Genomic DNA, 25651 nt, shown 5'->3' on the forward strand with positions numbered 1-25651 from the left:
CACTAATTGTGGTTCTTGGCTTGTAATCATAGGGGAACCACTTTTGGTGCCAAATAGCACTATATCTTTAAAGGTGCTCTATAGCACCTTTGTCATATGGTGCAATGTAGAACCCATAAGAGGTGCCATATCGCATTTTATTTCTTCCTCAATAATGGTGCTAAACAGCACCAAAAGTAGTTCTTTGGTGTGTAAAGAACCTTTAAAGGGGCTTGAAAGGTTCTTTGTATGGCAGTGGTGCTATATAGCACCTTTATCACCCCAAAGAACCGCTGAAGAACCATACAGGGGCTTAACAGGTTCTGTATATGGTAACGGTGCTATATAGCACCTCAGTCATCCCAAAGAACTGGTGAGGAACCGCTAAAGAACCACTGAATCACCAAGATTTGGTGCTATACAGCACTTAAAGTGGTTCCCCTATGATTACAAGCCAAAGAACCACTTTTAGTACTATATAGCACTCTTTTTTTTTTTAGAGTGTAGCAAATCTAACCAAATCTAAATCTGCAAAATTGATGAAATTTATCAGAAAATGTAGAAAATTTAACAAAATGATTGTAATGCCCGTTTTACACATACTCGGTCTGCAGTGTGTATGCGGTGCGTGTTGCAGTACGTATGTGATGCAGGAGCCCCACGAGCTGTTGTGCTTCCACATATGCCGCGTTTGCAGTGCGTAACTGAACCAAGGCTGAACACAGCATTTATTCATTATTTTTATTTCAAATGTAAAAGTTGTTGGGCTACTGAACACGGCTTGTCATTATTGCAATTCATTTTTATATACTCTTTTATAGATGACCCGTTTAAAAGCACTAATATAAATGTTTTATTTAATTCCTTTATTCCAATTCCTTTATATTTATATAGCCTTTAGATTTATATATTACAATGCTCACGCAATGCAAAACAATTAAACATATGCTATAGTCAATGTTAAAATCACATCAACATTACAATAGACAAAAAATCTTGTCTTTTATTTCATAATTCTTTATCTTTCCCTAAATCTTTGTATTTCCACCTCCAAGAAAGAAGGAAGGATGAGTGCTGTCCACTATGTCTCCTTATTTAGCTAAATGCCAGGTAGGGTGTCGTTATCCTTGCTTTACCCGAGGCAAAAAAGCCATGCGATGACTTTGAAACCGAGCAGAGTTATAAATTATATTCAAATGATATGCATCTTTGGTGAAATTACTAGATTTTTGCGTCAATACGTTTTACATATTTATACGTATTTTACATAAAACATGTTCGTGTAATTTTAATTCAGCACATCCAGGACCGAATCCGTGTGCAGTGTGAAAGCTGTAAACCGTTTACATGGGTACGGTAAAAAATATGCACCGCATACCAACTGCAAACGGTAATAAAATGAAACAATAGTAAATAAAATAAAATACAATTAAATAATCAGGAAATAAAAAAAAAAAAAAAAAACTCTAAATCTACAAAATTGATCAAATGAATCAGTAAAATTTAGCAAATTTCACAAAAATGTAAAACACCTAAAATAAAATAAAATAAAAAATAAAATAAAATAAAATAAAATAAAATAAAATAAAATAAAATAAAATAAAATAAAATAAAATAAAATAAAATAAAATAAAATAAAATAAAATAAAATACGGAAGTTTACCAAAAGTTTACAAAAGTTTTAGAAAATGTAATAAAACATTAAAAAAAAATCTAAATCAGCTAAATTGATCATAATCAATTCTTATATAATTGTTTATCATAATTAATCTTTTTTTTCTTCAAATTTAACAAAATTAGTGTAAAACACCTAAAATAAATTGAAACAACAATAGTAAAATAATGAAATTAAAAATATATAACACAAGAATTTTATATATATATATATATATATATATATATATATATATATATATATATATATATATATATATATAATATATATAATTATATATAAGAGAATTATATATAATTATATATTTTTTTTTATTATAGAAATATACTGTTTTGTGCATGCCAGATTCTTATATTAAAGTCATCCAGACCATAATAAACAAGGCTCTAGTTCCATGTGATCTCTCTAATAGTTATTAAACGAGACATGCAGAATGAGCTCGTTTTAGAAACTGACCCGCTCTCTTTCTCTCACTTTCCTGGACCGCTTCATTACCACAGCACTAGCCACACCAGATAATGAGGTCACCATCAAATTCACACACAAACCTCGTTGGACAACCATAATATATCCACCATGAAACACACTCCAGCCCAGTCATCTGAGGTCAAAGAGGCCGCTTCAGTATGAAAGAGTGCTTACGTGAGACTTTAATAAGTATACTTGATTCTATGCTAATGTCACATGTCACAGAAGGGAGACAACAGATGTCGCTCTAATCAGCGATTGGTGGTGTAGGTACCGGTTACGGACATGCAGTTTCATGAGAATGAACAGCTGCTGTTACTTCAGTCATTTGAAACAAAAATAATCTAGATTATTATGTGATGGCTGGATTAATGGTGATGCTTGACTTTTAAAGTGAGAGGACGTGATCCTTGTTTGCAAACCCTCTCGTGTCATTCCACATGAAAAACAAGTGTTATTATGTATTGTGGTGCTGTTGGCCTGAAATATCATGGCTATTGTTAGGAACATGAGCGTGGCGATGTAGTCAGCAGACTGCAGATGATGCATTAGCCTTTTGCATTAGTGCTGTATTAGCGCAGTCATTCATAATCTCATTTCCTGTGCTAGACTCAAAACTGGTTCACATCAGCCACATGCGAGAACACAAACAACAGCCTGTACAGACGCTAAACAAATGCCAAATTACACCGCGATATTGCACAGCTCTCTCTCTCTGGAATATTTGATTATGATTGGCCAATTGCAGAAATCTAATCTGCATATTAATCTGATATGAGAAATAAATATTGTGATATTGTTTTGTGGTTGTTCTTTACTCTTCTTGCTATTTTTCTTAGCAAAAGCTACAAGTAGGATAATACAAATTTCAATTTAAAAATCAGCATCAATATTTCAACTTTGGAAGGCTTGACTCTTTCAGTGTTTTGCCTGGATACTGCATGTCTGTGGGAACTTCGTTGAGCATTCAGATGCCTGAATGTTTTATATGTGCTTGTGCTGAGACTAAAAGGCTAACATATATTATACAGGGTAAAATAGAAAGGGAGAGAGAGGGAAATGGCAGTCCCTGTGGGTCTGTGTATGTGTGTTCTTGCTGGGTGGGACGCTGGTTGCCAGGTTACAAGGCACGGCTGTGGTGGTAGGCCTATATATGTGCGTTGTTGAGGGACACAGTTCTCTTTCTTTGTGGGAAACAAAATAAAGTCTTATTTAAATTACAACCTGCTACAAAGAGGGAGCAAGACAGTGGAAGATAAATAAAGAGACTGCCAGACAAAACAAGAAGCCAAAAATAAATATGAGCGGCCTTTTTTTATGTTTTCATTTGGCCTTTCTTCTCCTGGTTTTATGTCCAGGCTGTCTGTGATTTCTTTTAAGTGTGTCATGAACTTGCTTTTTTTATTTTTTTATACTGTTGTCTGAGGTCAACTTATGACGTTCATGTGGTGTTTACATTCAAAAACATCATAATGAATAAGTAATAGCCTATTTTCTTCCCTGGTTTTGAGCCTTTGTCGCAATGATATGATTGGATAACAGTTTTGCATATTATAATGAGCTTCAGCTCCCATAAAACATAAAAATTGTTTTGAAAACTTCAAATGTGGAGAAACAGCAACTGGAAAAATTCGCAAAATGTCTTTATCAAACAAACACAAAGATTTATCTCTTATCCACCCACGTTTAATTGAAATGTTATTTTTTTATTACTTGGCCCGCCTGATTGTTGGATAAAACCGTACCCACAAGCTAGTATGTGCATTAGCAAACTTTACCAAATCAGTGTGTTCAAAATAGCAACTGGAATACAGCACTAATGCAAAAGCATTAGATCTGCCAATCAAGAGAACAAAACACATCAAGAAAGGAATGTTATTTAATATTTAAGAGCCCTGGCCCATACATGATCCCGAATCACAGGGCAATGAACCAACAACACCTCAAATACAAAGGATACTCCAGCCTGTGACAGCGCTGTAAGTTATGTTTAGTTAGACACATACACATAATAGGTAGATATCAAACAATGCAATAATATCAAATAAACCTTTTTTTTCCCTCACACAATTGTGTTGCATCATTCCTATCAGAGCCAAAAGGCACAGCATCGTTTTTTTAATCTCATTCTGTCTGCTAATCCAGTCTCGTTTACAAATCCACAGTGAAATGAAGTGAACAAATGCAATGTCTTAATTAAAAATAAAGTTTAACCATGCATTGCTATTGGAATCCCAAGGAAGCTTATGGCATGTTTAAAACATGCTTTATTGATTGAAAGTTCGATCCGTTTTAGCTTTACTTAGGCCTATGTTATTTATCTAATACATGTCATGTGCGAATCAGTGGGCGGGGCTACAGAATTAGGTGTTCTTCTTCTTCAGTGCAGTGTTTCACTGCACTCTGACCACACAGAGAAGCACATTCACAGATCGATCGTTTGCTGATCCAGCTGTCAATAAAAGCTTTTCTTTGACTAACAAGAAAGTTGAGCTCTAAAACTTGCAGGATATTATTATATTAAGATTACCTTTTATATATCAAAAGCTCAAGGGAAAGTTGATTTCTCCATTCATGACCACTTTAACAGGTGAATGTTTAGCACTTTAATAGTATCCTAGACACATTCCTGACACACACATAGCCCCCTCGGATAAGCATTTTGTTTGACTACATGCGAGTGTGAATGCAAACACACGAAGTGTGCGTGAGAAATCTTACCGCCTGGATCTGAGCTCCGCATTGTCAGCTCATATGTCAGGTCTGTGAAACAAAAGAGAGGACAGAGGGAGTGGACAGGACGACAAAAGGAGGAGTGTGTGAGAGAGGGGGGAATCAAATGTTAGGCTGGTAGCAAAGAACATCACACTATCTTCAATGACAACAGTTAATTCAGCTCACATGACAAGACATCACCACCAACATCAAGAGAGTGTGAAAAACAGAGAAACAGCAACCGAAGAGAGTCAACTAGGGCTAAAATCAAACAACATGACAATTCTTATTAAGTTGTATGAATTTTTGTGTGAACATTGTTGACTGTTTTGATTTGATTCGTTTTAGCTATGAACAGCACACAAAATTACCAGGATTTCATGTTGACTTTGTTTTGATTTGTTTTGTTTTACTTTACTGTGATGTTTTGGTTGTTTGTCTGTTTGTTTGTTTTGCGCACTAAAGCATCACAAACAAAAAATGTTTTTCCTTTGCTGTTTTATTTTGTTGTTTTGCTTTACTGTTTTGTTTTATGCATTAAAGCACTATGCATAAAAAGATCACTAATGATCTAATGATCTACAATGCTTTCATCATGGAAACTCTTACATGCAAAACACAGAACATGTTTTGAATCTTACACGAAATTCATCTTCATCACAGTATAACTGATGTTATTGGAAAAACATGTATCAATGCTACCCGTTTTTAGCTTTGCCTTAACCTTAAATATAACTAGCTCGTTACCGAATCAAACAAAAATATATTTTCAACTTTACCAGTATCGGTATTCTAGCTTGATAGTGAGTACTAAAAGACATCTTATTTGTTTATATTCATACTGATTTTTTATTGCATGTGATTCTGACATGATGTCACTACATGTACTCCACTCGTCTCAGTTCAATAATGCGTCTTCCAGCTGAGCGGCCGGTGTAGCCAAGGGGGTAATCTAGCACTCGGAAAGCGTTGCCACCCATAGGGGCATCACCTGCTGTTAGCATCCAATTGACTTCCATTCATTTTTGAGTCACTTTGACAGTGAATAACTCAATTACAATAGGCTCAATTACCTTGTATCTTACACTATCGCGCCGTAGAAGCTGTTTTTGTAAAAATAGGCTAACGATTGCGTCATAACCAACGCGACTCTGTCGCACAGTTGAGAAATGACCATATAGACAGGAGGAGACGCTAGCAGGCAATCTTTTACTGTCTATCAGACAGTTGGGGTGACGTGGAGACATAAAGTCCAATAAAGACAAGGGGGAAGAATGGGGAGAAGCCGATAGTGAACCAAAAGCAACGGGAGAAAATATTTAAACAACGTGATTCAGATTTCACTTTCCACAACTACTAGAAGACTCACAGCTGTCAGACAGGAGGCTCACGTCACATCTACGTCGTCAAGCTCAGTCTGAGGCTGCGCAGTATGCTCAGCCATCAGGAAGTGAGTGCCTCTAATCGACCTCATTTTCGGAAGTTGACATTTATGGGATCGCACTATCCATTTCTTTTACTGTCTATGGGTGTAGCGCGTTCATGTATTTTTTTTTGGGGGGGGGGGGGGGGGGGGCTTTGGAAAGAGCCCAGAATCGAGAAGGTGGAGTGAATGGAAATAATGAGCTGTCGTGAGAGATCTACAGACACTCAACTTTTATATATATATTTTTCAGAGTAATTACATTTGAATTATGTATTGATATATAAAGAAAGTTTAAACATTTTTTGAAAAAACGTTTTTTAACCAATTCTTACCTACCCTACCTTTAAAGGACCATACATAAAAAGACCAGGATTTCATGTTGAGTATAATTTGATTTGTCTTGTTGCTGTTGTTTTGCTGTTTTGTTTGGCTTTTTTGTGCATTAATGAGCAATGATTTCATGTTGACTTTCTTTTGATTCTTTTTTATTTTATTTTACTTTACTTTGCATTTTTGTAGCATTAATTATTTACACACAATATGACCAGGATTTCATGTTGAGACTTTAAAAATAGCCATGGAGATTGGAGTGTGAAGCAGCATTAGATGAGAATTGAGCCTCTCTGAGATTAACTGTATTCTCCCAGGCCTGAATATTAATCTCTGTGATACTGCTTTACTCTGTTAGAGTGGAGTTACCAGGTGACTGGACTGCATAAAATGTACATGCAGTATGTGTCTTTAAGAAAGTGCCAGATACTTGTGTTTGTTTTTGATGTAGATGTTTTAAATGAAACCAACATGACCTCAAGATGTCAATATCATCAAACTAATACTGGAGTTGCCTGTCATGTAATACACAGGATTTAAAGAATTTCACGAGGGCAATTCACATGTGTGGGCGAGTGTTCAAATCCAGCTCAGGTCACATCCTAATCCCATTCTACCCTCTTCGTCCTCTGAATAAAAAAAAGTCAAAAAATAAAATAAAAACAATACAAAGTGACTTAAAGCTGCACTCTGTAATTTTTACATCGCTAGAGGGCACCCATTCAAAACAAAGGCGTAGTTTGATGACGTCAAGTTTGAGTGCAGAATCTTGGGACATGTCTTCACCTCACATCCAGTGGGAAAGAACCAGGATAGGACTCATGTTCATGGATGTGATTATTAACGTTACTGTAGTATGAAGCAGAGCAGGACAGAGTGTTATGGGAGCTGAGCAAGGCCGCTGGAGCGATTGTTGAGCAACACACGGCTCGAGAGCAGCGGGACTTTTATAATGACGGGACGGGACACAGCCGACGGGTCGCCGGTGCTTTTTCTGCTTTTCCGGTCATGAGTATGAGGTAACGCAGCTCTGTTTGTCATATTAGATAAATTTAAGTTTAAAATTATGTTATAGCGTTACTCTGTGCGTTCTCTCAGCGGCTGGTTTGCACAATGCAGTGAGAGTAAAGTGTTTCTGCCAAATAAAGCCGGAAACCGAGGGTAACGCAGATATGACGCAATATGCAATAATGAAAGGCGACTCCCTCAGACGCTATGCTCAGACGTCCCGGCTCCTTGGTTAAAATAGAATTTTCTCACAATTTACAAAGAGTTGGAAACATTTGGGATATTGTAAGAATTCAACTGAACAAATTATATAACACTGGCCTAGAGGTTTTTGGATATTTTGCTGCAAAAATACTGCATAGTGCACCTTTAATAAAATAATAATAAATGCACTGTAAATTGGAAATAATATATCTTTGTGATTCAGCAAAACAATATTACATAAGCAAGTAAATATTAGACTTGTGTCTTAATATAAGATAAGAAATATAAGACTTATAAAGTGTGTGTGTGTGTGTGTGTGTGTGTGTGTGTGTGTGTGTGTGTGTGTGTGTGTGTGTGTGTGTGTGTGTGTGTGTGTGTGTGGCAGTAGCAGTCACTACATGATGCTCAGTGTATTAGCATGTGTGTGTACCTGTGCAGTGCTGTTGTAGGCGGCGGATCTCAGCATGAAGGCCTTTCAGTGTATTGGCATGGTCTTGTTGCAGGAACAGCAGGTTCTTCTGCGCACTGTGCAGTTGATTCTCCAAGGTCACACTAACCGAGGCCATTATGATGATACACAGTCACACTCACATGTATAAATAAACTCAATCACTCAAGCTTACACACTAGCCCACGAGACCTGTAAACACAAGAAATGAAAATATTGATCATACTAAATATACTAAATATTAAATAATAATTATTATTATCATAACATAATAGTTATGGCCAAGAGCTATAACATATATTATTTTGAATAATAATTCATATTAAATATATAATAATTAATATTAAATATTAAATATTATTTTATATTGTAATATAAAAAAAATACAAACGTATTTTTTGAAGAAGAAAAAAAATACTAAAGATTCTCTGATTTATGTACATATTGCCAAAAATATTGGGAAACCCCTCCAAATAATTGAATTCAAGGTATTCCAGTCATTTCCATGGTCACATGTATAAAATCAAGCACCTAGGCATGCAGACTGCTTCTAAAAACATTTGTGAAAGAATGGGTCGCTCTCAGGAGCTCAATGAATTCAAGTGTGGTACTGTGATAGGTTGCCATCTGTGCAAAAGGTCCTGAAATTTCCTCACTACTAAATATTCCACGGTCAACTGTTAGTGGTATTATAACAAAGTGGAAGCAATTGGAAACAACAGCAACTCAGCCACGAAGTGGTAGGCCACGTAAAATCACAGAGCGGGGTCAGTGCATGCTGAAAGAGTCAGTGCTGTAATAAACACAGGTGTGATATTCAAAAACATCTAATTTAGATCTGTCAGGTACTTAGGGATATTTTCTGAGTGTAATTCATTAAAAATCACTTCTATCATCTTTAATTAAACCTCTTCTAACTAAGACATCATCATCAAGGTCTCTGCTACTCTGTAAGTCCTAGAGTACATACCACAACCTAATAGCTCAAGATAATACCCCAGTTACTCTTCCTACAGACACATAAGGTCATAATTTACCAGCAGTGAAATATTTGTGACTGTATGTATGTGTCTGTGTCTGTGTGGCGGACTGGCTTCTTTAAAAGCACATGCCAGTGCGGGCTAAAGCTACACTGAGATGAGAGGTTTACTCAGAGACAAATGCATGTCTGATGCAATGGAGTGACAGCGAAGTCAGGAGCCTGTCACACTCATACATAAACACAAAAACATTACAGAAATCGAATTATGTTTACTCCGGATATCAGAAACACCCAAATTATCATTCCTCTGTCTGAGAGGACAAAGAGCTATATTTAGCTAATGACAGCATAATGGTTTGGCATTACGTAATGCCTTTCAGATAAGCGAGGTCTGTAGATTTGTGGGAGTATTGATTTAGGGGGTCAATGTCAGTTTCCTGCTCAGGAACTGATCAGGGATCATCTCTTGTCCAGCAGTGCCCTTAAAGAGGTTATATCATGCATATTTCATCATTAAAAAAATTTTCCCTGAAGTTCTCTGATCCACTTAACATTTAAGTAGGGCTGGTGATATTGAATATTTATGGTATATAGCAATGATTGCTGCTGATTAAGGAAAGACAGAATCGACTCTGAACTCCGAAACTAGTTAAAAAAAAATGTAATCCTCATGCATTCTACGGATTCGTCGATATCATCGGACTTGCGCTCGGATTGATATGGTAAAATCAATTGAATTGCTGTTTTTACAGTGTGTACAATCGCTGAGCTTCAGGAAGCTTCGCACGGAGCTGAAGTTTATGGTAATGGCCGTGTGTTTCTAATGTGCGCTGTAACCGCTAGACCAATCACAACAGGCTGGGCCAACTGAGTCGTTTGAGAATTACTAAAAGAAGGTGGTGATGTGCAATGTATATTACAAGAAAATGAAAGTGTTTTTGACCTTTGATGCATGTAAATCTGTTGTAGGAGACCTCAAGTCCTTTAAACTCCAAGTAATAACTGGTAAATTACCAGTAATTTAATTTAATTTAATTTACCAGTAATAACTGGTGAAATGTTTACAGTAAGTTTGATTAGTAAGTCATCACTCTAACAGGTTCACAACAGTCTCTGTATGGCATCAAATAAAATTATAAATATAAAAAATATACAGTATGCACACTACAGTTCAAAAGTTTACACCCAGTGAAACATATTTTATATTAAATATTATTCAATAAGTCTGCAAAAGTGACAGCAAAAACATTTATACTGTCACAAGAGATTTCTATTTCAAATAAATACTATTCTTTTTAACTTTATAAGTTTATATTCATCAAAGAATCCTAAAAAAATAATGTGGCAGTTTTCACAAAAATGTTACACGTAATAAGAAATGCTTCTTTGGAAGTAAAATTACAGTGACTGGTGTTCATAAGTCTGAAAACGAGTAAAAAAATCTTTTAAACTGTATGTTGTGTAGTATGTTACATAAATGTATACGGTATTACAATATATACTGGTGCATATAAATGAAATGAAAATAACTAGGTTCCAAACACATTTTCCTTTAGTTAATTTAGTGAAAACTGTGTCAAAAACAGGTCTTAATTATTTGAAATAGCCTACTTTTGCTGCCGTGACTTATAATTAATACTTTTATATAAATAATCTGCTCATATCTGAAATATAACTTTGTAATGTTGTTGTGTTTCTTAGTTTAAATGAAAGATCTTTTACAAACTCAGAAGGAAGTTTTGTGGTCTGAAAGTTACTGTATAATTATTACAGTACATTGAATTCTTGTCTATTATTACAGAAATCAAATAAACTTCAATTTCTCATATGACCCTTTTAAAAACACTTTGGCCCAGCCCAGCCTAATATATCATAATTCCAGTTTGTACCTCCTAAATTAAACTAATTAATTTTGTGCCTGCTTCTATAAGAAGACAGAAAGTTTCCCATTCGTGGCTTTGATTTAGTAAAAGGGTGCTCATAAAGCCCTGTGTGTAGTATGAATTATTAACAGAGATCTTACAGTCTCCATCGTTTTTTTGACTCTCTCCTCTGGGTGCACTCCCTTCTATCATGGTAATGCAACAGAATAAAACTTATGAATCTAGCCTGTCAGAGAGACAAAGGCAAGAGGAGAAACACAAAGATGGGAGAAATCCCCTCGGGTAGGGTCTGCATTGCTAATAATACTTTTTGGTCATTCTACCTTCTGTCATGGGGAAATATGAAAAATGTTACTGCAGGGAAAAACTGTTGCAGATTCCAAGTGAAATTGGCACTAGTGGTGATCCAACTTTTACTCCCATAACACAAATCAAAAATGTGAAAAAGTATAAGTTAATAATGACTTGATTGGCAAAAGTTAGAATTTTGGATTTAAAAAAAATTACATTTCTAATTTAAGATTTTGGTCAGGATTAGGGCAGAATGTATTCATATCTAAACAGACTTTTAATTCAGACTTAGAGGGCCCTATTTTAACGATCTGAGCGCATGGTCTGAAGCACATGGCACAGCGGCGCTTAGGGCGTGTCGGAATCATCTTTTGCTAGTTTAATGACAGGAAAAACAGTCTGTATGTCAGGAGCATGGTCCAAACAGGTTGTAGGCTCTTAATGAGACACGAGTGTGTTTTGGGCGTAACGTGTAATAGACCAATCAGTCTCATCTCCCATTCCCTTTAAAAGCCAGTTGCACTTACACCATGGTAGATAAGCTATTGTTAACAGACAGGGTATTGTATACCCGTCTACTAATGCGCCATTTCAATAACACAAAAAAATACTGCGACTTGACTTGACTTGTTTTTGTTGGTCAATGGCGCAGTCGATTTCAGTTGCCTCAAAATGGCAACAAAGTGGACATTTCATCAGGACGCTGCAGTGATTTATACAACAACTTATTTCATATGCATGGTCACATGTTTCTCATGAGATCAAGCTGAAAACGAGAAAAAGGAGCATCCATAAATGGTAGTGTGTTTGATCAGAAGACAGGAGCAGATGCCTTAAACACAGTCTCACTCTGACAGACTAACCACAGCCCTCCACCAGACAGACACAACAAAAGAAAGACTGGAATCGCTTTAAATACTGAAAGGGAAAACAAAAACACTGTGGGTTTTCTGGGGGGGAAGCATGCATATATTTGACTAAAAAAGAGGGTAAGACGATGTTATAGTTAGACTGCTAGTCAGTGGAACTCATGAAAAGCCTATGAGCATGAATGAGTAATGGCAGACTGTGGGTGCGGCACAGAGAAGACTCTGGTAGACTCTGCCCCGCTCTTTTATTAATTCACTTGCCTTCTTCCCTTCTGTGCCCCCTCTCACCTTCATGAATCTTGATTTCTCCTATATTACGTCACAAAGATGCAAACATGAAGATTTACATAAACAAAAGCAATGCACTAACAACAAGCAGGGTTGGGCAAAATTTTGAATTTGGGGGGGGGGGGGTGGACTTGGGAATTGAAACGAGTTGCAGCACCCCACAGGAAGCTGAATTACAGGAATTTTAATTTCATTCATCCAACACAAGTTTTGTGACAATACATAAATAATTATGAATAATCATTAACAATGTCTTTTATGATGCAAATCCGCTTTTTGTTGTTTGCATCCACTTTGAACAGTGGTGGTCCATGAGATAAAAATTACTTTATTAAATATTATGAAATATATACACTACCATTCAATGGTTTGAGCTCGATATACAATTTCTGAAAGAAGTCTCTTATGCTCAAGGCTGCATTTATTTGATCAAAAATACATCTGCAAATAATATTACAATTTAAAATAACTTTCTTTATATTATTATATTATATAATATATATTATACACTGTAAAAACAAAAAAAATTAAATTACCTTGTTGCCTTACAATTTTGAGTTCATTGAAATTACAACTTTGAGTTAATATAATAAACAATTATCATCCTTCATTCAAATAGTATTAAAAGAACTAGTAACCATATTGCATAAAAATGTTTTTTTTTTTTTTTTTTTTTTTTTTTTTAGGAATTCAGTGAAACATGCCAAATTGTGTGATTTTTCACCCAAAAAAGTTAATTCATGTGTTCCAGATACAATAATATTTGGAGTTTCTATTTATTAAACCAATTTCCTTCATTGTATTAATTCACATTTTTTAATTTCAAAGAACTCAACATTTTAAAGCAACCAGGTTACTTACTTTTTTAAGTTAAAACAACAATATTTTTTTACAGTGTATATATAATATTATATTATTATATTATACAAAATCTGGGTCTGAATTAAATGATGAATAGTGACACAAACACTGTAAAATTCTATACTGCTCATAAACAAAACCCAAACATACAGTTCTTCCATGCTATACACCTGCACAAACCACTTTTCACATCAGTTGGGTGTCATAAATAGCGCACCTGATCTTTCCCAGCACAGACGTCAGTCAGAATGACTTTGCCACGGTCAAACCTGCTATACTTAAAAAGATTTTTTTTTTTAAGTGTCTGGTGGTAATGCTTAAGACGCCAGCTACATAACAAAGGACAATGACACATGACCTCCATTACTTAAAGACAGAAAGATAGAGACAGCGAGGCTGCGTGGAGAAGGCAAAAACTATGAATATTTTATGAATAATGAAAAGTGAATTGAAGGAGCTTGTATGCCTACTAAGAGTAATACTAATAATAATAATGCAAAACTGCAAGTGATGGTGTCACCAAGTAAATCACATGAGCACTTCCTGAAACAAGACAGCTTGCCAGCACCATGACAACATCATATAATGAGCTACTACAATCTGGTTTTGCATGACAGTGATATAAATGATATAAATTCTAATTTAGACATTCATGAAGTTGATGACATAGATTTATTTGACACATCCGATATATTGTTTGACTTGCATAATTTTAATAATTGTAAATTTATTAGACCTAATAAGTATGATATTGAGAGAGAAATTGATCCAGAAACCTATCTTTATAATGAACCAAATTGTGAATATTATACAGAAGAACAATTTAATAGTAAAGTTAATATGAAACAATCTTTTTCTGTAATACACTTCAATAGTAGAAGTCTATGGAAAAATTTTGTTAAAATAAAAGACTATTTAAATAGTTTCCCAAAGTTCAATATAGTGGCTGTTTCTGAAACATGGCTAGATAAGGATAAGGTATCACATGTAGAGCTGGATGGATATGAACTGTTTGTAATGAATAGGGAAGACAAAAAAGGAGGTGGAGTTGCTATTTATGTGGATTCTAATTTGCAATGTAATCTAGTGAATTCTATGTCAACATCAATTGATAATGTCTTGGAATGTGTGACTGTTGAAGTTAAAATTGAAAAACGAAAAAATGTAACTGTTAGCTGTATGTATAGGACTCCTGGTTCGCCGCTTGAAACCTTCAATGAATTTATATCAGATTTGTATCAAAGTCAAAGTGGAAACAGGACTTATATTGTCTGTGGGGACTTTAATGTTAACCTGCTTAATCCGGGAGAGCATAAAGGGACCACAGATTTTATTAACACCTTCTATAATATTACATTGTTTCCAGTTATAGTAAAACCAAGTAGGATAACAACATCATCAGCAACATTAATAGATAATATTTTCACTAATGAAATGGATCAATTAGATGCAGGGCTTTTAATAACCGATATTAGTGACCATCTACCAGTTTTTGCAGTTTTCCAAAATGTATTTAAAGAAAATTCCAGGTCAACATATGAGTCTAGAATTGTGAGACATAGAACACCAGAAGCAATAGAAGTCTTTAAAGAGGAATTGAGCAGGCAAAATTGGGATGAGGTTTATGGTTATGAAAACCCAAATGAGGCTTATGATATTTTCCTGGAAAAATATTAAAAATTTATGATAAATGCTGTCCACTTAAATCAATTATAGTTAATAGTAAAATTCAGAAACCTTGGTTTACTAATGGCATTATAAAAGCATGTAAGAAGAAAAATATATTGTATCGAAAATTTTTGAAATGTAGAACAACAAATGCTGAAAATAAATACAAAGAATATAAGAATAGATTAGTAAATATAATTAGAAACAGTAAAAAAGAATATTTTACAAAATTATTGATTGAACATAAACAAAATATACAAGGAACATGGAAAGTGTTAAATAGTGTAATACATAAAAGAAAATATAAGGGTGAGTATCCGAATCATTTTATCAAAGATAATAAAATTATAAATGATATTAATGAAATCGTAAATGAGTTTAATGATTATTTTGTTAAAATTGGTTATAAATTAGCAAATAAAATAGTGGATCCACAAATTAAATCTATAAGTATTGATTCTATACATAAGAGCTCAAACTCATTTTTTTTAAGCCCAACTAATGAAAATGAAATATTACAAATTGTGAGAGATTGCAAAGGAAAAAAATCGGTAGATAAAAATGGGTTGGATATGTGTATAGTTAAGAAAATAATGTATGACATTGTTCAGCCATTTACTTTTATTTGCAACCAGTCATTTAAAACTGGTATATTTCCAAATGAAATGAAAATAGCCAAAGTTCTCCCACTGCACAAAGATGGTGACAGGCATTTGTTTTCTAATTATAGACCCATTTCTTTGCTTTCCCAATTTTCTAAAATATTAGAAAAATTATTTGTGAAAAGGCTGGACAATTATATAGAATTAAATAATATTTTAACAGAACAACAATTTGGTTTTAGAGCACAGAGGTCCACAACAATGGCAGTTATTAATTTAGTTGAACATATTACACAAGCAATAAATAAAAAACAGTACACTGTTGGAATTTTTTTAGATTTACAAAAAGCCTTCGACACAATAGATCACAATATCTTATTACATAAATTGCAAAAGTATGATTTCAGGGGGATAGCACATTCGTGGGTTGAAAATTATTTGACAGATAGACTTCAGTATGTGCATATAAATGGTGTAGAGTCTAAATTGCAGAGAATAAGTTGTGGAGTTCCACAAGGCTCGGTGTTGGGACCCAAGTTATTTTTGCTCTATATTAATGAGATTTGTAAGGTGTCTGATGTACTCAATTATATCTTGTTTGCTGACGATACCAGTGTTTTTTGCTCAGGTCCAAATCTGGAAGAGTTGGTAATGGTAGTGGAGAGAGAACTGTACAAACTAAAGAGTTGGTTCGATTCAAATAAATTATCTTTAAATTTATCTAAAACAAAATTCATGGTATTTAGTAATAAAATTATAGAAAATGATATTAAACTTAAAATTGATAATAATATATTAGAAAGAGTTAATTACATTAAGTTTTTAGGAGTGATTATAGATCATAAAATGGCATGGACATATCATATACAAAATGTTCAAAAGAAAATATCAAAAACAATTGCAATTTTATATAAATTGCGATATATTTTGAATAAAAGTGCATTATATATATTGTACAGTACTCTCATCACTCCATATTTAACATATGGAATAGAAATCTGGGGAAATACATATACATCTAGAACTACTCCAGTTTTTCTATTACAAAAAAAAGCCATAAGAATAATCACACATTCTCCATATAATACCCCAACAAATTCTTTGTTTACGGAGCTGAAAACATTAAAATTCTATGATATGGTAGATTTGTATACTACTATATTGGTGTTTAAGGCAAGGCAACACTTACTCCCACAGTCCTTGCAAGCTATGTTTAATTTGAGAGACAGTAATTATGCTCTTAGAGGGACATATGTGTTTGATATACCATATTGTAGAACCAATTTAAGAAGAAACTGCCCATCAAATAAAGGTGTTCAGGTGTGGAATAGCTTCCCTGATGAATTAAAAAAGGCTAATTCATTAATACAGTTTAAAATAATTTATAAAGGACTAGTTATGAAAAAATATAACAAATGATGATGGCAATGATGACTGACGGTAGTGGTAATGGAAATGATAATGGTAATAATAATAATAGTAATAATAATAAATATGAAAAATATAATAATAACGATGTATGTTCTTCCAAACACACATTGAGAATATCTTATATTTGATGTATTAAATTAATGTCAATTAGTGCAGCTTGTGTGGAGTTAAGGGTAGGCATAATAAGCTTTAGCTTCAGCCTACACCTTTGGTCAATAAGAGTGTAAACTTTATTTAATTTTTTATTTTGTTTAAAAAAAATTTAATTTAATAAAAATGTATTTATTTTATGGTTATGTATGTGTGCATGCATATGCAGTATTGTATGTATGTACCCATATGACTAGTGCTATTTTGTGTAAAATGATTGCAACTGGAATTTTGATTGTTGACCAAAAAGAACTAAATAAATAAAATAAAATAAAAAATAAAAAAAACAGCAGCACCCGGGTTGCATGAATTACTAAAGTTTGTGTAAAACCTGCTGATCATGTTCTCCAGCCTGTTTTGAGCTTTAGGGCTGCGCAATATCGAAATTAAAACATATTTATATACATATTATATATATTATTACATATATATTGCAATATGCATATGAATGATTTCAATAGGCAACTTCAACATTGTGAAAAAGTGTGTTACGACGCATATAGCAGAAAATAGTCTGGGCACATGATTTTTTTCTTATGTGACGATGTTAAAAATAGTTATTAAACGCAATAACTTGCAAAAAACAACAACTTGCAGTCTCTTGCTGTCTGACACACACACACATACTGGAACGTGCGCAAGTTGCCTCTCTGAAAGCGCATGATCCCTTCAGTTCAGTTTCGTGTCTGCATTACATTTGCAATTACATTTTTTGTTTGTTTGCATTGGAATTAAAATTATATTACCAGATTTGTGGCAATCATTTTTGCTAAAACGCTGCTGGTCACTTTCAGAAGTTGATGTTTTATTTTCCCAGAATAAATATGAAACACAAATGGTGTTATTCTCAGTTTTTTTAATATATTTTTTTATGTAATTTAAATAGATTTTACACACTAATTGCAATATCGCATCGCATATCAAATATCGCATTATTTAACAAGGTATCGCATATCGAATTTTTCTTCAATATCGCACAGCCCTATTGAGCTTCAACAAAAGCAAGAACATCTGACAGTCACATAATCAATGTCACAAATTTATTTAGATTATCTGACATATTTCATCATAACATTTGTTTTAAATATTTCTAAATTCAGCTTCGAATCTTTTGTTCAACCCAGGCTTACTTTGTGAATTAAATGTCTGTCCAGTGAGTTGTATTAAGAGCTTGTTCTGTTTTATCTGAAACAGATTAACATAAATCTGGCAATGTTTTATTGATGCTGGTTTTTGCATGTATCATGGCATTTCGGAAGTGAAATGTCCAGTGAGTGTCGCTAAAAGGTTAAAGGTTCAGTAGCAATTTCTGAGAAACACTGTTGATATTTGAAATTGACACCCAAAAATCATACCCCTCAATTCATTGCTCCACCCACAAAATAATGAACACGCTATGCAACACTAAGAATGGACACATTATACAATTTGAGCAAGTGTGGAGGAATCAGCTGTGATTCAACAACAGCATCTCTTGGTTCTGTGAAATATAGTAAAAACATCTGCTTTTCAAGATGCACGTGGAAATCTGGCTGATTCTTGACGCAATCGCAAAGTTGATTCTCCGCTAATTTGATCTAATATTTGATGTTTCTTAAAATGTTGTAGATTTAAGTGGCAAATTAGTTAAAATTATTGAATAGATTTTAAGACCAACCACTTAAAGGTAAACAAAACTGAAATCATTAAAGGGTTAGTTAAACCAAAAATGAAATGTATATCATTAATGACTAACCCTGTTGTTCCACACCCGTAAGACCTCCGTTCATCTTCAGAACACAGTTTAAGATATTTTATATTTAGTTCAACAGCGTATATCCAAATGTATGCACACTATATGTCCATGTCCAGTAAGGGAATACAAACATAATCAAAGTAGTCTATGTGACCAGTTGGTTAGTTAGAATCTCTTGAAGCATCAAAAATACATTTTGGTCCAAAAATAATGAACACTACAATTTTATTCAGCATTGTCTTCTCTTTCTAAACATACAGGAAAGAGAAGACGATGCTTAATAAAGTTGTAGTTTTTGTTATTTTTTTCTATGCTTCAAGAGATTCTAATTAACTAACTGATGTCACATATGGACTACTTTGATGATGTCTTTATTCCCTTACTGGACATGGACATATACACTTGAATACGCTCTCTGACTAAATATAAAATATCTTAAACTGTGTTCTGAAGATGAACGGAGGTCTTACGGGTGTGGAACAACAGGGTTAGTCATTACAGTTTTTCTCGATTGCTTAAACACTATAACCAGGCTTTTGAACTAAAATTTCAAAACCATAACGCCATTTATCAAAAAGCACACCCATTTCACTAAACTATAAACACTATTTCCTGTTTTGACACATGAGTCAGATTTGTTGAACTGTCACTGCAAAACTCTACACACAAATCCCTTAATTTCTCATTGCCTAGACCATGTGGTCATTTAGAAAGCACTAGCATTCAATATTGTTCACTCAAGTCAGCATAGTTTCAGCTCAATTAGCACACAATTACCCAGGTGAAAACACTAAGAGTCAAAATTTAACACACATCAATCTGAACTTTCAAGTTACATAAAAGTGCCAGAGTCAGTTCATTTGAGCTTTGGAACAATGGATCCTCAAAGAAATGAAGGAAGAGGTCGAGGAGGGCGAGGATGAGGACGTGGGTGGTGAAGGAGGAGGAAGAGGACATGGTGAAGGAGGAGGGAGAGGAAGAGGAAGTGGTGAAGGAGGAGGAAGAGGACATGGTGAAGGAGGAGGGAGAGGAAGAGGATGTGGTGGAGGAGGAGGAGGAGGAGGAGGAGGAGGAGGAGGAGGAGGAGGAGGAGGAGGAGGAGGAGGAGGAGGAGGAGGAGGAGGAGTAGTAGTAGTAGTAGTCTCGGATGAAATTAGAGCTAGTTTAGTTGATCATACAAGTGCCAATCATATGCATATTCCACATTTTATCATAAGTGTGGGGACATGCACTGGTCTTGGTCTTGACTCGGTCTCGGCCTGTCTTGGTCTTGGTCTTGACTCGGTCTCGGCCCTTCAAAGTCTTGGTCTTGTCTTGGTCTCGGTTTAGGTGGTCTTGACTACAACACTAGTGGAAAGTGTATGATCGAGAACCTTATATGCTTGTTCACCTCGTCCAGGCCATGTGTCAGTAGATGCGTGCCAGGGGTGGATCAGGCATGCAAGAGGATTTTACCCCCTCTGCCAGGCTTGGGCTAATATAGCCTGTGATGTGGATGAGATTCTCTGGCCTGACCCAGACCAAAGACGGGAGGCTGAGGCGGAATACAAATTTTTTTTTTTTTTTGTACTGTGTAGTATGAATGAATGAATAAAAATGTGCCAATGTATCCATTGGTTGTGTCTTTTGTTCATCATGTGAAAAGGTTTGTGAGGAGGGGAACCACAAGTAACATAACTTACCAGTTTTGGAAATGTTGTTTTGAATTTATTGCACCAGTGTGTTAGACTATGTTGTAGTGTGTGTGATTTTGAGGGCTTGTGTGTCTTGTCTGAGGGCAAAGTTTGGTTTTTCAGCAAGAGTGAATGGTTTTGATTGTAGAGCTTCATTTTGACCTGAAAATAGGTTGTTTGGGAAACTGGGTGAGACGTTATGGATTTGTGTTTATAGTTTTGAGAATATGAGGCATAGTTTCAAGAAATGTGTTTAAGCAATCGAGAAAAACTGTAATGACATATATTTCATTTTTGGTTTAACTAACCCTTTAATGATTTCAGTTTTGTTTAAGGTAATTAAAGCAACAGTTTTTCAATAATGGAAGAAGGTATTTGGGGTAAAAGGCACAATAATTAATAATAATATACAGCTGGCTGACTTTTCCATTTGATGACATGGCTAGATTTAGATGGTAAATATCATATATTAAGTTGGGTGTCCACCTTAACAAGCTGATAATCAGCTGAAATCATGATATTTAAATATGATATGAATCATATCATAATCTTTACTTTTGAAAATAATTTGAATATTTTTTAATAAAATTTAGTATTTATATTTAAAATCATTTTTAAAAACACATTCTTATATTTAGATATTTTAATTACAGTATATTTATTAAACAAAAAGTTATTATTTTATTTATCAAAATAAACAAAAAAAAGAACAAACTTTGCTAAAGTGATTATTTTTAGCTTACTTTACTTTTGCTCCATTGTACCCTATAAGAAAGGTGTTTTGAGGTCATAATTGTGCAAGGAACCATGTAAAAATAAGCCTTTATTAAATGATAATCTGCAATCATGATTTGTGTCAAAAAATGAAAAATAAAAATAAAAATAAAAGTTGTTTATTTCAGTGTGTTAATTTCAGCTGGGAACGGCAGTGAATCGTACGTACGTACATTTTTGAAGTTCTGCGAAAATGTAGGTATGCATGTTTTTGGACCCCACTTACAACTTTCTTTAAAGCCTCTGACCATTTTTCAAGTCCTTAACAAAACAGGCATCCTATTTGGAATTTATCATACACTATAGTCTATAAATCCACACAATACTTCAAAAGATAGGCTAACCCTAATAGTACACACTCAGAAATCTTTTTTAATTAATTAAAAATACAAATTATACAAAAGCTGTCACTGCGGCAGTACCCTTTCAAAAGGTACACCTTTGTATCTAAAGAGTGCATATTAGTACCTCAAAAGGTAAATATTGGCACCAAAAATGTACATATTAGTATCGAAATGGTACATATTAGAACCTTTTTAAAGGGTATTGTTCCAATGACAGCAATAAATCATAACACACTGATGAGGCATCAAGCAAGCATCAGAAAACAGATTTCACCCCATCACCATCTGTATCCCGTGTCCACCTGCTTACCGTAAATTAACCGTTAAATCACAGTCACTGCACGCCCTTCAGAAGGGATATTACACGGCGTATGGACCCATTTATGGGCTGGTAGACATTTTAGAGTGCTGATGCTGACATTTGCTCTGATCCATCCGACTGATGTCGGTCCCTACAGTCAGAGGGTGAGGCCTCCTCCGCCCCGCTCCACATGAGACAAAAGAATCCCCCTGACATTACTTAACTCTGTTGTTCTTTCTCCCCATACTGTCTCTCACTCTCTCCCTTAAGCTCTTTTTCTTGACCTCCAAATTCTCTCTCCTCTCACATTAATAATCAATGAGCTGCAGCGTTAGAGGAGACTCTAAAAACACTGTTATATCCTAGTCCTGATAGTCACTTTGCACCGAATCGTGCACAAACAAACATCCAACATCCAGTGCTTTGGAGAGGACCAGCCTTGAGTCACACCCACATACTCCTGCATGATGTAAGCTACATGATGACATTATGCACAGCGCACACACACACACACACACACACACACACACACACACACACACACACACACAACAGCAGCATGCAACAGAATATCAGTTATTATTATAGATGTCACTGCTTTTCGTTTCAAGATAATCCACTTATTAGAGAAAATCCATCATAAAAAAGGCAATACAAAAGCCATGATAAATAAAATGTGGGACTCTTTCATGGCAGCCTCTGATTGGCCAGTGCACATCAACACATGCACGTGAGAATGGCTGGGGATGAGCAAGATCATAAACAGCACCTGCATTGCGGACAGCGCAACAATCAACGAGATAAACCACTATCCTAAAAAATGTAGTTACATCAGAAGACACTTAAAGGCTAGAAACACAAGGCGGTGTCTGTTGCGCTTTACTCAAAACCTGTGAACACTGGAGAAAGGACGGCACATGTTCCAAATAATATAGCTAACGTTACATCTGCCAAGTAAAATCCATAGATTTTCAGTTAACAAGATTTTAATTAAAACAAAGGTTGACGCATTAATACAATTAATTATTCTATTGATAGGGACTTCAAAGCAGTTCTTTGTTTTTAAATTTGATATTTTTTGGATTATAATATAAATAGGCTAATAAACGTGATAAATAATCAAACATAAACAATCTAAAATGCATTTCGATCTCCAGGTTGTAGCCTACACAACCTCCAAAAGCAGCCAGAATGTGTCAATGTCAATAATGTGTTCAATGACATCTATATGCCACTTTATAACACCCATCTTCTTCAGCATTGTCTCGTTATTGTCACAATAATAATCAGCCACGGGCTCATTCGAGTCGCTTAATGATCTCACTCGTACGAAAATACGCAACAAGCAGCAAACAACAACAATAACAACCGCTATCTGTGCCAGAGCTAAGCTTCGCACTAAAAATGTATACGTGCCGGTACTGTTTTCAAAATTATGTAGTAACGTTAGCCTACAGTGTGCATTCTTTGAAACACATCGCTTCAGTCAGCGGCTCGAGCGCGAGCAGGTGCAGCTGAGATGCGACCTGCCCTTCCACGCGCATTACACCGGGAGCGACCGAGCGCAAAGAAGCGGACGACACCTACCAGGAAGACGGGCTGAGATTAGTATATCTGATGGGTAGAGATGGGCTTGGTTCTGCTGTCTGTGGGCTGATGAGAGGAGAGCTTCGCGGGGGGTTTCTCCTCGCCGGGGCAGAGAGAGAGAGGGCTGTGTCTGTCATCTCCCGGAGATACAACACTAAATAAAGCGGTGCATGCCGGGATACTGAGGAAAACGCGCGAGCGCACTTCTGAGGGCCTCTGGCGCAGGTGAAACGCACGTACACACGTTACTCTACTGTCTTACTGTTAGTGATGAATAGTTTAATTTCTAACCTATCAATCTGGTGTGCATTAATGATATCTGGCGACGGCGAGTTAATTGTGTCAACCGAAATGTATTTGACCCTAAGCGCATCATTATCACTATAGAAACAGCGCGCGCTTGATACAAGAAGTCTTTATTTTTGTAGCCTATCGTTATGTAAATTAAAGTTTATATAATCCTCGTTTTATCAGCTGTATCAATAAAACGTGATTTCAAAAGGAACATGTGCATTTTGTTTCTGGAAATATAGGCTACCCGTCAGACAAATTTAACTTAGGCCTACTTTTGATAATTGAGTCAGCCTGTGTAAAACGAAATACAGAAGTCTGTTTCTTCGGTTATAATGAATTTTGACAGTCTTTGTCCCCTTTTATTTATTTTATTTTATTAATTGAATTTCTGTTTGTAAATATTTGCCTATGCTATTTATTCTCATTGATTATCTCAAACAATGATCTTGGATCTATAGCCTACAGTAGAAAGTATTTGGATAAAGGCATGCAAAAAGGGTTAGGTTTATGAGGATATGATTGCTATATAAAAAATTGCTATAAAAGTGCTAATAAAATAAGTTGTTTAAAAAGGTGTACATAAATGTAAAATTATTTTTGCAAGAATGTGTCCTTTCATTTCCACACAATTACCAACAAGTGAAAAGGGTCATCTGATTCACTTTTAGGATTTTTAGTCATTTTAAGAAAAAGCTGACAAGTTAAACAATTTATAATAACTTTCATTAAAATTCATTAAACATTATGCTTATCTGTCTACTTAATTTCTGAAAAAATACTATAGGCGAATAAGATAGTAGGCATGTAGGCCTATATTTTAATGCATACATTTCCTTTTTTCTATAACAGTAAATAAACTTCAATAAACACTGATTTTAATTATTATATGAGATTTGTTTTATTATCATATGATTGTCTTTTACACATAAAACTAATTTTAAGCATTTGTAAAGTTCTCAGTAATAAACATTTTTTACGATTAGCCTTTATTTTAATAGTCTTTAAAAGGAGTTGTTTTCCGTGATTCCATAACTGTTTATAATATTAAGATTCAAGTTAACATATTTTCTCTATATAAATGTTGTTTTGGTTAGTTTCTGATCATGAGAACACGAGGAGCATCTTCTTGCCAAGATATAATCTCCTGGATTAGTCAAATTAAAAGTGCAGACTGGAACTCCACCAAGAGGAACATTCCACAACAAAACCAATTTGTTTGAGTGAAGTCTCTGCATTTTCTGAAAACACAAAACAGACATGTCCTTCGTAGTCAGACCTCTTCTGCTACCCATTTTAAATAAAATCGTAGTTGATAATTGGAGGCACGTGTACAAATTATTTTGAGAGTTCAAACATCAAATCATTTTTTAGAGCTAATCCAGTGGAGAATTATGAGTGTTCAAAACCTCTATAAAAAGCATCAGTTCATGACTCTATACACAAGATTGCCAAAACTATTGGGAAACCCATTCGAATCTTTGAATTCCAGTGTTCCAATCACTTCCATGGTCACATAAAATCAAGCACCTGCCTCATGCAGACTGACACAAACATTTGTGAAAGAATGGGTCGCTCTCAGGAGCTCAGTGAATTCAAGTGTGGTACTGTGATAGGTTGCCATCTGTGCAATAAATCCATTCGTGAAATTTTCTCACTTCTAAATAT

At 34.8% G+C, this 25651-nt stretch overlaps 1 protein-coding gene across 1 annotated transcript in view; it reads right to left on the reverse strand.

Moving 5' to 3' along the window:
- The window catches only part of ccdc92 (coiled-coil domain containing 92), a 29444-nt gene extending 5601 nt beyond the window's left edge, over positions 1-23843 (reverse strand). The window contains exons 1-3 of the mRNA XM_067412583.1: positions 23693-23843; positions 8236-8445; positions 4844-4885 (exon numbers count right to left, since the gene is read on the reverse strand). Of these exons, the coding sequence (XP_067268684.1) occupies positions 4844-4885; positions 8236-8371 (178 nt within the window). The 5' untranslated portion in view covers positions 8372-8445; positions 23693-23843. The remainder of the gene's footprint in view (positions 1-4843; positions 4886-8235; positions 8446-23692) is intronic.
- Between the last annotated feature and the right edge of the window lie 1808 nt (positions 23844-25651).

Source organism: Pseudorasbora parva, chromosome 13, assembly GCF_024679245.1.
Source record: "Pseudorasbora parva isolate DD20220531a chromosome 13, ASM2467924v1, whole genome shotgun sequence".
NCBI lineage: Eukaryota > Metazoa > Chordata > Actinopteri > Cypriniformes > Gobionidae > Pseudorasbora > Pseudorasbora parva.